At 44.7% G+C, this 13,221-nt stretch overlaps 1 protein-coding gene across 3 annotated transcripts in view; it reads right to left on the reverse strand.

The window, feature by feature from the left end:
- Positions 1-220: 220 nt before the first annotated feature.
- Positions 221-13,221, reverse strand: part of CLUL1 (clusterin like 1) — a 65,533-nt gene continuing 52,532 nt past the window's right edge. For all 3 annotated transcript variants that reach the window (XM_068237232.1, XM_068237231.1, XM_068237230.1), the window contains 2 exons: positions 6,518-6,732; positions 221-1,862 (listed from right to left, as the gene is read on the reverse strand). In XM_068237232.1, the coding sequence (XP_068093333.1) occupies positions 1,686-1,862; positions 6,518-6,732 (392 nt within the window). In that variant the 3' untranslated portion in view covers positions 221-1,685. The remainder of the gene's footprint in view (positions 1,863-6,517; positions 6,733-13,221) is intronic.

Here is a 13,221-nt window from a genome sequence, read left to right on the forward strand (position 1 = left end):
GAGAAGGTGGAGATCCGCCGCTGATAGACGCGCATGGGGCACAGCTACAGAGCTCATAGCTCTGCCTCCATGAGCAGCAAAATCTACGACCAAGTTGGTAGTGGATTTTGCAGGGGGGATATGGGGGTAAAGGACCCCCTTTCTGCCACGGGATAGCAGCGTTTTAGCAGGGGCAGACATGCCCCTGCTGAATATAAGGGAAAAAGCGAGTTTTATTCTCGCTTCAGAGTTTCTTTAAATGTGTACTTTTTTCCTATGAAACTTTAAAATCGATTTTCTCAAAAACTATAATGTCTTTTTGAAAAAAAAATGCTCTTGTACCCACTGTCCCTATTCACATGCCCTGCAAATTTGGTGTTTCTGGCATATAAGGTGGCTTTGCTATTAATCATTAAAGTCGGCGGTTGTTCGCCTGCCATATAAGTCTATGGAGCCAGCAGCGAAAAGCCGGTTCGTGAATTTTTGAGGTAATTTGCATTCGCCGCTTGCTCACGGAAAGTTCTATGTTCGCTACATCTATAGTTATATAGATGCTGTCCTAATGCTTTACACTAAACATCCCTAATTTAAACCTTGACTTTACTAACCCCTGGGGCCTGATACAGTAACTGGTGCTAACCTAGTTAGCACGACTAAAGGCTTTGGGCGTGCTAGCTAGGGTGCTAAGTAGTTAGCACGCAGCAAGCTGAATCAGATCACGTGCAAAGTACCGCGCGCAAAGGCCGGCGCGTGCAAAACGTTGCATCGGGTGCAACGAAAACAGTGCATTGAATGCAACCTTAACGTCGCATAGGTGCGACGTTAAGGTCGCATCCAATGCGACCTTATAGGCGCATAGGGTGCGCCGTTTTTGTCGCACCCAATGCGATGTTTCACACTCGCTGGCCTTTGCACGCGCAAAGTTTTGCGCATGGTACCTTGCGCGCGCAAAGGATTTTTAGTTGTGATAAGAGGCTTTTCACAAGCGTGCTAACAGCACCGCTTTGTGAATCAAGCCCCTGGTGTTTTGGATATTTACCTAGCAGGACAGAGAGCCCCAATAATTCCTTTCTGAACAGCTCACACCCTATGCAGCTTTGTTGAGATGTGCTACTTTGGTTTGCATCTGCTATTCAGTCCAGCAAGTGCTGTTGGGTTACAGAGCTGGCCACAGACATAATAATTATATTGTAGACTTACTGTTTTTATGTGGACCTGTAATTGAGATGATACAAAAGTACAAGCCTTTATATGTCAGCACAGTTACTAGTAGCACTACATGCTATCTCGTTGTTTAGCTATAACTGGTTTCAATGTGGTACTTGCACTCATACAATACATATAGATGCCTTTTAACCCAACCACTAGATTTCCTATCCATCCTGCAGTCTGGAATCTCTGGGCACAGTTTTCTTTTAATATCTTCTGTGTCCATAATTGTATTGTATCACAAGCACGTAATAGTTTGTTTCAGTCCGTCCACTGAGAACCACAAGGTATTTTCTTTTCTTGCATTCTGAATGGTGAATTGGGACAACTGTAAAATTGTGCTTTAGGTTCCTTAGCAGTAACATTATTTGATGGAAATGAATTGTAGATGTAGCCAAGATCTTTGTAAAGTAACTAGTATACAAATATTGTTAGAAATGATGCAAAGCAGCCAGTGTAAGGAAAATGGATGTTCCTACAAATGATCCACCTGGTTCCTAAAAATTGTTTTTGTGATATTCCAGTGCTTTCTCTGTGACATATTGTATGAATTCTTGGCTCTCAATACTGATGTTGGCTGGAAGCTTTATCTCAACATTTGGGGAAGTGAAGATTCTCACTTCTACAACTCTGTCATGTACATTCTGTTCTTCAGCATCTGGACTAAACGACACCTACAAAACAGAGCATGATATCAATTTCATCCAAAAAAGGGTACGTAACGTAACAATGACACAGAACTGTTATAAGAACACAGCTGCTAGCAGAGAAGAGAAAGTATCAGTCATTTTATGCAAATCTGCGCCAGTTACAGTCAATATATTGAGGCATCTTTATAAAATGACATGAAGTTTAACCAGCTAGGGACCACGCTATGTAGATTCACTGCATCTGTGGATCCCTAATTTGGATGCAACGTAGAATCTACACCTGATTTTTGCATTCCCACCGCAATTGTGCACACCCAATGGGAGAGATTCTATTGGCTCCTGATTAGAAGAAGAGCCGATTGGCTCCTGATCACGTGATTACTATGATCGTAGTGACCACTAACAGCCAGCACACGCAGGAGACCCAGTGTTGTGGCTCTCACCTCGTCTCATTCCTCTTGCGATCTTCAGTCCCCTCCACACAGAACGGCATATAGGCTCCAGCACCACACTGCCCCTAGTGTCGCGACCCGGCTTGATGTCGTCATCAAGCCAAGACGCGGTACTTGGCAGCAGTGTGGTGCTGGATGCCGATCTCTGCAAAGGGGAGAGCTGCTCATTGCTGGATCTAAGGGGGGGTGAGTAAGTACTTACCCAGCATGTTTCCTGCTGCCAGCTCTGCATATGGGGGAACATCAGACCACCCCACCAGATCACCAGGGACACCCACCAGCCCACCAGAGGAACCTGCCAGATCCCCAGTGACACCCATCAGCCAACCAGAGACACCCGCCAGACCACCAGGGACAGAGCAGCAAATATTAAAGTTATATATATATATATATTTTTTTTCCTAATAAAAATAGTTTATCGTATGCATACTTGCGGACAGCTAGCAAGGCTGCAACTTGCAAGCAGTCTGCAAAAATGCTGACAATGTAAAGAAAGGCATACAAAATGTACCACTTGGTACAAAAATCTGGCAGAAATTGATGCCAGGGAGGTTAAGGGAGGCTACTAAGAGGAGATATAAAAGTATGCCACATCTTATGGTGCCTGTTGTAATACTACACTGTTTCATATTTACTTTATTGTACATTGTACATGTATTTATTGTACATTTTAATATTGCAAAAAACTGTATAGCATGAATTTATCAACCTGCCACAGCCCAGATTGTGTAGTTGTTTTAAATTATGCAACTAGGGTAATATCTCTGCTACTGAATGAGAGCAATAGCTAAATCTGACATGTTTTTAATTTGCATAGATATTCTGTTAACAAATGTGCAGCTGTAAATAATATGTAGAGGTTGACCAAATGCATTCAGGAAAGTTCAAATAAAGACGACATTCAGATCTTGCTAAAAGGGAGAATACAGCATGCAACTGCAACAACAGATTGTAAATGATTCACAGCTGCTTCAAATAGATACATTTCTAAAAAATAGGTCCACTTGAAGTGAAGATCTCCATGGTCATTTAAACAAACAATAATGTCTTTCCTAATTTTTTTTCAGACATAATTAGGGGGCAGACTGTTAAAACAATCCACATAGGAAGCTTGTTTTATCTTGCTTGGAATGCTGAGTACTCCATACTAGTTTTCTGTGGTGGGTCCAGATGTAGCCTGACACTGCCAGTACCTCCCTGGTGTGACTTGCCTCACATCTTACAGCTTCACATGCTCACAGCAAACCCCTTTGTGTTTAACAAGCTAAATGTGCCTATAGATACATAAGTACAGTATATGTGTATAGACAATAAGATGTGTTTATACATATAATCACATGCAAGCATCCATTGCATTAAAGTGGACTTAAAACAGAAACTGATCATACCTTGGCTTACACAATATTTTTTTTTTCTTTTGAAAGAGAATGTGAAGTAGAAATAAAAATAAAATAAACAGATACTCACCTAAGGAGTGGTAAGGCTCTGGGTACTATAGAGCCTTCCCGGTCTCCTCATGGTCCCTGCATTCCCGTGGTGCAGGCTCCCCCGTTAGCAGTCTCTGACCGATCGGAAACTGCTCTCTTCTGCTTTTGGTGGGCTTCGGTAGTCTTTGGAAGCACTCAGGTTTTCCAAGAAGGGCCGCTCCGTCCTCCGCATGCGGGAGCTCCCTCTCTTGCGCGTCTGCAGAACAGAGCTGCCCGCCCAAAAATTTCCAAACCCTCTCACGGTGGGAGATTTGAACCAGGATCCAGCGCTGGAACGCGGGGACCATGAGGAGACCGGGAAGGCTCTAGAGAACCCAGAGCCTTCCCTCTCCTTAGGTGAGTATCGGTTGTCTTTTTATTTCCACTTCAGATTCTCTTTAAGTATAACCTTCCCTGTAACCAATTGCAAGCTGAAGAAACCCAGCACTTACTGAAAGGGAACCTGAGGTGAGAGGGATATGAAGGCTGACATGTTTGTTTCCTTTTAACTACTTAAGGAACGCCGTAGTTGAAATCTACCCCCTGTTTTGATGGCTATCAGGCTGTCAGGGCGTAGATTTGAACTTACCATCGCTACAGGCATCCGCCGTTGTCGTCGCTCCCGCCGATCTTGCCTCTGTCTCCCATTGCAGCTCACTTGCTCTGCCTGTCTCTATGATGGCAAAGCCCTGTGAGTGGGTTAGGAGCCGATTTTATTGGCTCCTGGCCCTGTTTTTCAATGTAAGCAACTCCCATTGACCAATGAAAGCAGCTCCTGGCCGGCTCACAGGAACTCTGTCTCATAGAGACGGCAGAGTGGGTGGCCCGGTGACGGCAGTTGTATGTGCAGCGATTCGTTGGGATTGTGCCATTTCTGTACCAGCGGTCTCTGGTCCTTAACCCCGTGCCGACCGCACGCTTATACCGTGCGTCGGCAAAGTGGCAGCTGCAGGACCAGCGACGCAGTACTGCGTCGCCAGCTGCAGGCTGATTAATCAGGAAGCAGCCGCTCGCGCAAGCGGCTGCTTCCTGTCAATTCACGGCGGGGGGCTCCGTGAATAGCCTGCGGGCCGCCGATGGCGGCTCCCAGGCTAAATGTAAACACAAGCGGAAATAATCCGCTTTGTTTGCATTGTACGGCGCTGCTGCGCAGCAGCGCCGTAAGGCAGATCGGCGATCCCCGGCCAATCAGTGGCCGGGGATCGCCGCCATGTGACAGGGGACGTCCTATCACTGGCTGCACAGGACGGATAGCGTCCTGTGCAGCCCCGATCACCGGGGGGACAGGTAGGAGAGGGAGGGGGGTGAATGTCGCCGCGGAGGGGGGCTTTGAGGTGCCCCCCCCGCAACTAGCCTGCCCACCAGAGTGATCAGACCCCCCCTGCACACCATCCCCATAGGGGGGAAAAAAGGGGGGTGATCTGATCACTCTGCATGAAACCTGATCTTTGCTGGGGGCTGCAGAGCCCACCCAGCACAGATCACAAAAAATAACGCTGGTCCTTAAGGGGGGGTAAAGGGTGGGTCCTCAAGTGGTTAAGGGAGCAGAGACGGCTGGTACTGAAGTGGTTAAATACTGCATATTTCTTGGCTGTATTTAGACCCTACTGATCAGAAAGATCAGCAGCCTGCCAGGCAGCTGGTATTGTTTAAAAGGAAATAAATATGGCAGCTTCCATAGGTCTCACACCTCGGATTCCTTTCTCTTATGTGCTTCAACATAAGTTTGGTTACCCAGTAAAGCATATCAATCAAAACTTGCTCAGTGGGACACATCTTAAACAGCCTCTCCTCTGCCCACATGATGTTATCATTCATCACAACCTCCTCAGGGGTTTGTGTTTATTTCTATAGGCACAGATTAAATCCCTAAAAAAACCTGTTGAAAATACTGTGCTGAGCACTGTTCTGACCTGTGCTATAGGTGTAGGTGTTCAGTGAATGAGTTCTCTAACAAGTGGCGCAGTAACGACTGTCTTCCGAGCATGATAAGAGTGCGGATGCACTTGATCAAACAGCAGCAAAAAAATGTGTCCCAATTAAGCAGGTGTACAAAGTCAAGGCAGAAAAAGCAGCAAGGAACATGAGACTACTAGCATCTGCACTACAAGATATACATATTATTAAAAGCAAGTATGTTTACCAAGGTACACGCTCGGTAACTCCCCGAATATTTTCAGTTGGGAATATTGTTGGGAAATTGTCAAATAACAACAGATGCAAGGACCAGCTTCAAGAAAAGTGACCAATAATGTTGATTCATTTTTCACATTTATTTTATCGCATTAGTCTGTTTTTATATGGTACTATAAAGCACTTGGTCAGTTCACCTTAAAACTAAGTCTCCATAACAGGACAAGGAGCATTTGGTCCTTGCATCTGGTGTTATTTGTTTTGTAACATTTCTCTTTAGCATTCCTAAGTTGTTATGTACTGTGTTGTACTGCCTATAGTTGCTGATATGGTAAATATATACGGTACCTTTTTTGTTTTTACTGTGATTAATAAAGTTGTAATGTTTTGTTGATAGTGCAGCCACTGGTATTTTCTTTCCCCTTGCTGTTTGGAGTTGATTTGAAATGAAGAACACGTGTGCTGTGCAATTGCATTTGTACTGATCATATTTCAATATATATTTATTATACAGTATTTGTTTTGGTGGATTGCACTGATTATCTACAACAATGTCAATTACTTTGTAGTCTTTTCTTCTAAATGCATTTGCTCCATGCACTATTGTATTAAATTATAGTTGGATTACCTTTTCTATGCTGAAGATGGTACCAGTCCTAGAAGTTGCATTGGCATGCCCAGCCACCCATCCAAACTTTTGTTTCATCTGGCTTACGAGGTGAAACGTGTCATCAGTGTGCTGCTGTGCAAGCTGTACAACATCTTCGTACTGCTCAGCAGACACATTTACCAACTTAAATGCTACTTCAGACTTCAACTGTAACTCTTTCACATCCGGGCAGTCTTGTTACCCATTGATGGTATAGTAAAGAGAGACATGGGAGAAACAATGATAGAATAAAGTACATGAAATCTAGAATTTATATTGCACTTTTTCAAAATCTGTCATATTACTTTTGTAAACAGTGAAATACAAGGCCTGATTCCTAAGTAGAAGGCTTATAAATAGCAGTTGTCCAACTTAGTCTGATGCTGCAGCCATGATTAGTGGCTTGATGCAACTCCATCTTACAAGACAGCTATGCAGATTTGAAATCCAGGGAACTGCAGGACCCTTTGGCTCTCTGCATATTAGACAATAGTAAGGGCCCGTTTCCACTAGTGCGGTGCGAATCGCTGGGATTCCACCGCTGACAAAATCGCATGCGGATGCGATTCCGCATGCGATTTTTGCCGCGATTTCGCATAGGCAGGCTATCAGCGATTTTAACCATGTCACTGCCTGGCTCAATGTACATTAGTTTTAGTGCAAATTCGCACGCGAAATCGCGGCAAAAAACGCATGTGCGATTTCCTCTATTAAATACATTGCCTGCGAATCGCCTGCATTCCACACGCAGGCGAATTCTGCAGGCCCTACCGTGCAGAAAAATCCTGCACAGAAAAACGCACCAAAAAACTGACAAGTGGAAACAGTCTCATCCACTTGTATTGGTTATGCGAATCCGCATGCAGACAACGCATGCGGATTCGCTCTAGTGGAAACGGGCCCTAAGGGTTATCTCGCACACCTTACAGCAGGGGTCTCAAACTCGCGGCCCGCGGGCCAGTTGCGGCCCTCGATACAATATTTTGTGGCCCGCGCCGGCAAAAGCTTCCTTATAGTTCGCTTCAGTGCTCCCAAATAATCCGCCGCATCCCCGCAGCAGGAAATGCCGGCGGATTGCCCCCCGGGCAATTTGGGGGCTCTGCAGCCCTCGTTTTGCGGCGGGGACACGTCGGATTACTTGTAATGGGAGCACTGAAGCGAACTATAAGGTAAAATAGGCAAAATAGTTCGCTTCAGTGTGAATTTGATTTTGAAATAAAAATCAATGCAAAGTTCCGGGGGTGGGGCGGGCTGGGAGCTGCTGATTGACTTTTTTTGTGAAATCCCTTATGCGGCCCAGCCTCATCCTGACTTTGCCTTCTGCGGCCCCCAGGTAAATTGAGTTTGAGACCCCTGCCTTACAGTATAACCAACAGTCTATGATAGCAGGGTGCCAGGGCTGTAGTAAGTGGATGACGCCTCTCATATAGCAAATCAATTGAGTATATGTTGGCACCACCTTGTTTCAAAGGTAAGAACCTTTAATTGTGATGAGTAAGAAAAGCCAACGTTTCAAGACCACACAGGGTCTCTTTAAAAAGATGAAATGTTCTTGAAAAAATCTGGCAGGCTGCCAACACAAGTTCCGATATTTCCAGGATGAAAGATGAAGTGTATTAACCTCCATGTATCCGCTCAGCAGCAGAGTAACTAGTCTTGGTGGCAGCAGTAATTTATACTGTTTCATCAGTAATGTGCAGCCCTGTTAAACTAAGGAAAACAAGAGTTTGCTTTCTTAAAATAGAAAGAATTTGCGATAATTCAGATTGGAGTGAGCTTGAGATGTCTCCCAGTGCATCACTGCTGAATATATGCAAATTAACCATTGTTGCCCTTAGAAGCTAAACACACCTCCAGAACCGCTGGAATGCAATGATGTGTCAGATTGTTAATTTGTACAGAGCCATAATAATCCAACATGCATACAGACTGTTTCAGATTGTTTGATCCTCATCAGTGCATGGCATGGATTAATTTGGCTTTATGGAGTAGGGCTTGTAACACCGAGAGGTACAGACTAACCAGCAAGCTCATGGTGAACCAGAACTCATTGGAGTGTGTGAGGGACTACAATTGTCCTAAAAGCCCCCTTACTAAAATACTAAAGAAAACAAGAGTTTGCTTTCTTAAAACAGAAAGAATTTGCAATAATTTAGGTTGGAGTGAGCTTGAGATGTCTCCCAGTGCATCACTGCTGAATATATGCAAATTAACCATTGTTGCCCTTAGAAGCTAAACACACCTCCAGAACCGCTGGAATGCAATGATGCAAACTCTTGTTTTCCTTAGTATTTTAGTAAGGGGGATTTTAGGACCATTGTAGTCCCTCACACACTCCAATGAGTTCTGGTTCACCATGAGCTTGCTGGTTAGTCTGTACCTGTTAAACTATGTGCATATCTATGAGACCTACTCAGAGGGGTAAATGAAGCAGAGCCACTTTGCTGTTTTATAAAGAGGACTGCTTGTTTACTAAGGCCTCGTTTACACTATACATGTTGCTGTGTGCATTCCTGCAACATGTATAGGGTGCAACATGCTAGAACATCAGAAGTGCTTAGTCTGCACTGTCTGATGTTCAGACTATATGCGCTTTGCAGCAGTGCGGTGGGCTATGGCACTGCTGCACACATTTTTCAGGCAAAGTGTATCACTGACAGCAGCGCAACACATGGCAGTGCAGATCAGGTGCGTTCGCGGGCGTTGCGCCATATGCGCTTAGAAGTGTGATTGAAGCCTAAAAAGGATTGTCTGCTCATCAAGGAGAGTGGGAAATGATGAAGAAAGTTCAGCTGTACATGTAATACTCGATTTTCCATCGAGAGATTAAGCAGTTGCATTTATTAGGTGAACGAAAACAGTGTATGTCATGATATCGCAGCTAGTTATGATGTTGGGATAATACGGAAGCCATATGTTTCATTTTTCTGCCTGTGTCACATGTGTAGGTCTGCTAAAAGGAAGCTGTTACCTTGAGTTGCTAGCCTGGGGCAAGGAAATGGCTCATTAGGCCACTAGCCAGTCACCTTTGATCTGCTGTCTCAGATGTGATTGTCTGTGAAACTACACTTGAGGAAGAATAGGCTGATCTGCATGGCTTTTGAACTCTGTGTACATGTAGACAGCCCATTGTCCCAAAATACAATCGGACTAATTGAGTCTGCCAACTTCATAGGCTATCGGGAAACGCTGGAATTTACATATGACAGCCTGCTGAAATGTTAAGGAAGCCTTAATCAATTGTCACCTGGAGTAGGGAAGTCCTTTTTGATGATCTGAATATTGGGACAGGAAAAACCTTTGAAGCTGCAGATCACAGAAAGGATATGACCAAATCTACAATCAGACTCAGTCTGGAAAGATGAAGTGTTTGAATTGCTTTGAAGTCTGCAAAGTCAAAGTAGGACAGGAAAAGCCTTGAAATTCGCATGTCACAGCTAGCCCAGATGTGACAAGGGGCTCGGCAGGCCGTGATGTCACAATCTGGGAAATTGCGTTAGTTTTGGGGACGGAACATTAAATGCCCCAGGCCACCAAGCGGCCTATATAACTCAGCCTGGGACAGTCACAAATCATCTTCTTTTGGAGGTAGCGCATAGCTAGGGATGATCCCGAGCGAATCGGAACCGGCGTTCTCCCGCCAACCACGTTCTAACCTACGCTGGTAACGTTATTTATTTCCCTTTTATTTTTGCAACTTGTCTTGTTGTGTACCCTTGTAACTTTTATTTTGTAACGTTTTACTTTGTTTTTGTAAATCTTTTGTATATATTATTTTCTGCATTGTTCCACTTTTTTCCTGGAATATTAAATCGTTATTTAATAAGTTTGACTTCTGCTGTACTAAACTAACACTCATAGCCTAGAAGGAGAGACTGCAGTGTAGCTTGCATTACAAGTCAGTGCCTGATTGTGCCGTGCTACTGTACGATTGTACTGTGTGTGCGTGGCGTTCCTGTATTCGGCCTAAAGCGCAAAGCTGACCCGAATACGAAAACACGGATTGCGTGCAGATTACTCGACAACAGAGTGGAAGTGTCTAGCGGCAGCTAGTGGTGGCAGTGAGAAGTGTTTGAGGGCAACAGCCTTGTTGTAGCTTGACTAAGGCTGCTCCCCTCTCGATCTGGTCAAACCCGCAGTCGAGACCGTATCTGCAGGCGTGCCGCGGGCCGGTTCCTGACAGTGTGTTCCAACAAAAGGGAATTGACAAGTGGCCCACACACTGCAAGCGAAATCCTGTCGATTCTCCTTCATTAACCGATCTGAACGATGTTGTGTGTTCTATGCTCTGAAACACAAAATTGATTCTGTGTCAATTGAAATTATGTGAACATTAGCCGATTCCTTTATGATTGACAGATATTTTCCATCCTGGGCAATGTAGTAAATTTGCAAATTCGGGCAGATATTGGCCCATTTCCACCGATCGAAACATAATCGATTCTCCGCCGATCCGATAACCTGATTGAATCGACTGGTCAACGAACAGGAAAATCGAGTAAAGTATGGTTGTTTTATCTCTCTCCCCAGAGGTCTCAGATAGTGCAGTCACCTGCCTGTTAATATGATTTAGTAAAAGAAGTTCATGCTTATCAAGAGTAGTAAAAGGTGGTAAGTTGTGTTCTTTCTAGAGAGCTGCTGAGAGCAGGAAGATGACAGTCGAGTCAGGCAAAAACGGCACTGAAAATTCGGGCGCCACCACAGACCGTAATGTGAGTTACGGCAATAGCGGCGGTGCTCAGGAGCTGGGAGCCGTGTAACGTCTTTCCCCAGTGTCAATGGTAGACTGGAGGGAGAATCGTTATTAACACCCCTGGGACTTTTGCAGGAGCAGGGTGAGCTGTTTTTTGGCTTTACTATGTGCCCAAATTTAATGGCGCCTTAATTACATGTATGTGATGACAGTATCTAGGCAGATTTCTGAGTTGAAGCCTGGTACCCTGCCTTATAGTTCAGGCCAGCAAACCCCAGTCTTGGCAAGTAAAATAATACTGTTTATGGGTCTGACTGCTGATCTCTCTGGTTTTCATCCTGTTGGCTGTGAAGGCCTGAAAGCTTTCTGGATGAATTACAGCCAGAGGTCTGCCCTCCTATTCACTGCCCATCCAGCTCACCCATGGAGCTCTGCCAGGGGTAGAGGGGTGCCGAACGGTGATTGGGAATCTTAGTAATGTGCTGAATGAACTTGCAGCATAGTTTGACAGCCAAACGGTGAACCTTCATTCATGTTGGGATTTTCTGGTAGGTAAACCCACATGGTTACAAACACTAGCTCGCGGGTTCGGTGTTCGATCGCAAACCGTACTGCAAGTGAGTGATACTATTTAACCATTTCAGTCGGACGGACGTGAGCTTCATGTCCTCAGCGGCAGCAGCTAGAGCCGCAGGGATGCACTAGTCACGTCCCTGCAGTTTGGGGTTCTGCAGGTGATCATGCGGGCAGATGCCCGCGATCGCACTGTTGCTGCTAGCAGGGGGGATTGGCTGCAGGGGACAAAAGTCCCCTGAGCCAATCCGAGCATGTCCGCCGAGAATAAACACTGTTTTTTGTTCAAAAACAGTGTTTATTCTGTAAATGGAGCCGCCGCGTTTTTCCGCCGTTGTCCTCTGCCCAATCGTTCATTTTATGATTGTAAACAATGTTCCCATTCATAATCTCCGTGCCGGCAATGTGATTGGAGGCTTCTGATGGAAGCCTATGTCACTTCCCTGGTTACAATGCAGTGATACATTATATCCCAATTAGTGTACATTGTACGCTAATGGGATTTTTGCTCAGCAGGAACATCTTGTGGCCGAATAGTAAAATACACCTACTGACTTTGGGGAATAAAAATAAATTATTCTCTATGTCAAGAGGGCATATAATTAATAAATAAAGGGCTAAAAATTAGTGATGGATGTAAAACTGAAAAAAATGTTCCTTTATTTCCAAATAAAATATTGTCACCATACATTACACTAAGGGGTATAATTTTAACGTTGCAATAACCGGGACAAAGGGCCAAATAAATTGTGTGGATTTTAATTATGGTAGTGTAACGGTTGGGTGTCGCAGCTCAGATGTCTGATTATTTGGTGATCTGCAGAATCACAAATAATGCAGACGCTATACCTGATTATGTGTGATCTGCAGAATTACCAATAATACCAGTATAGCAGCACAAGGAGCTGAGTATGTAGTGCTTGGTGCAACCGTGACTTATAATTTGACAAGACCTCACCAGAGGGGCTAGTGAGGTACTATCGGCTCACTGACCGTGTGAGGGAGTACAATAACTTTAATAGTTTAGCGAGACCTCACCAGAGAGACTGGTGAGATACTATCGGTGTACTGCCCGTATAATAAAGTACAAACCCCAGCAAGCTGGGGATACTGGAACTGAAGAGATAGAATCTCCCAATAGGAGCAGGTGATTCAGACAGTACTGCTACCCAGTAATAGGCGATTACAACAATACTGCAATTACTAATCACCTGAGGCGCAGGCGATTAAGGCTGTACTGCAGCCTAGAGGACACTTGAGGAGCAGGCGTTACAAATAACACTGTAATTACTGATCACCTGAGGAGCAGGTGATTAAGGCTGTACTGCAGCCTAGGGGACACCTGAGGAGCAGGCGTTACAAATAACACTGCAATTGCTGATCACCTGAGGAGCAGGCGATTAAGGCTATACTGCAG

Source organism: Hyperolius riggenbachi, chromosome 5 (genome assembly GCF_040937935.1).
Source record: "Hyperolius riggenbachi isolate aHypRig1 chromosome 5, aHypRig1.pri, whole genome shotgun sequence".
Classification (NCBI taxonomy): Eukaryota; Metazoa; Chordata; class Amphibia; order Anura; family Hyperoliidae; genus Hyperolius; species Hyperolius riggenbachi.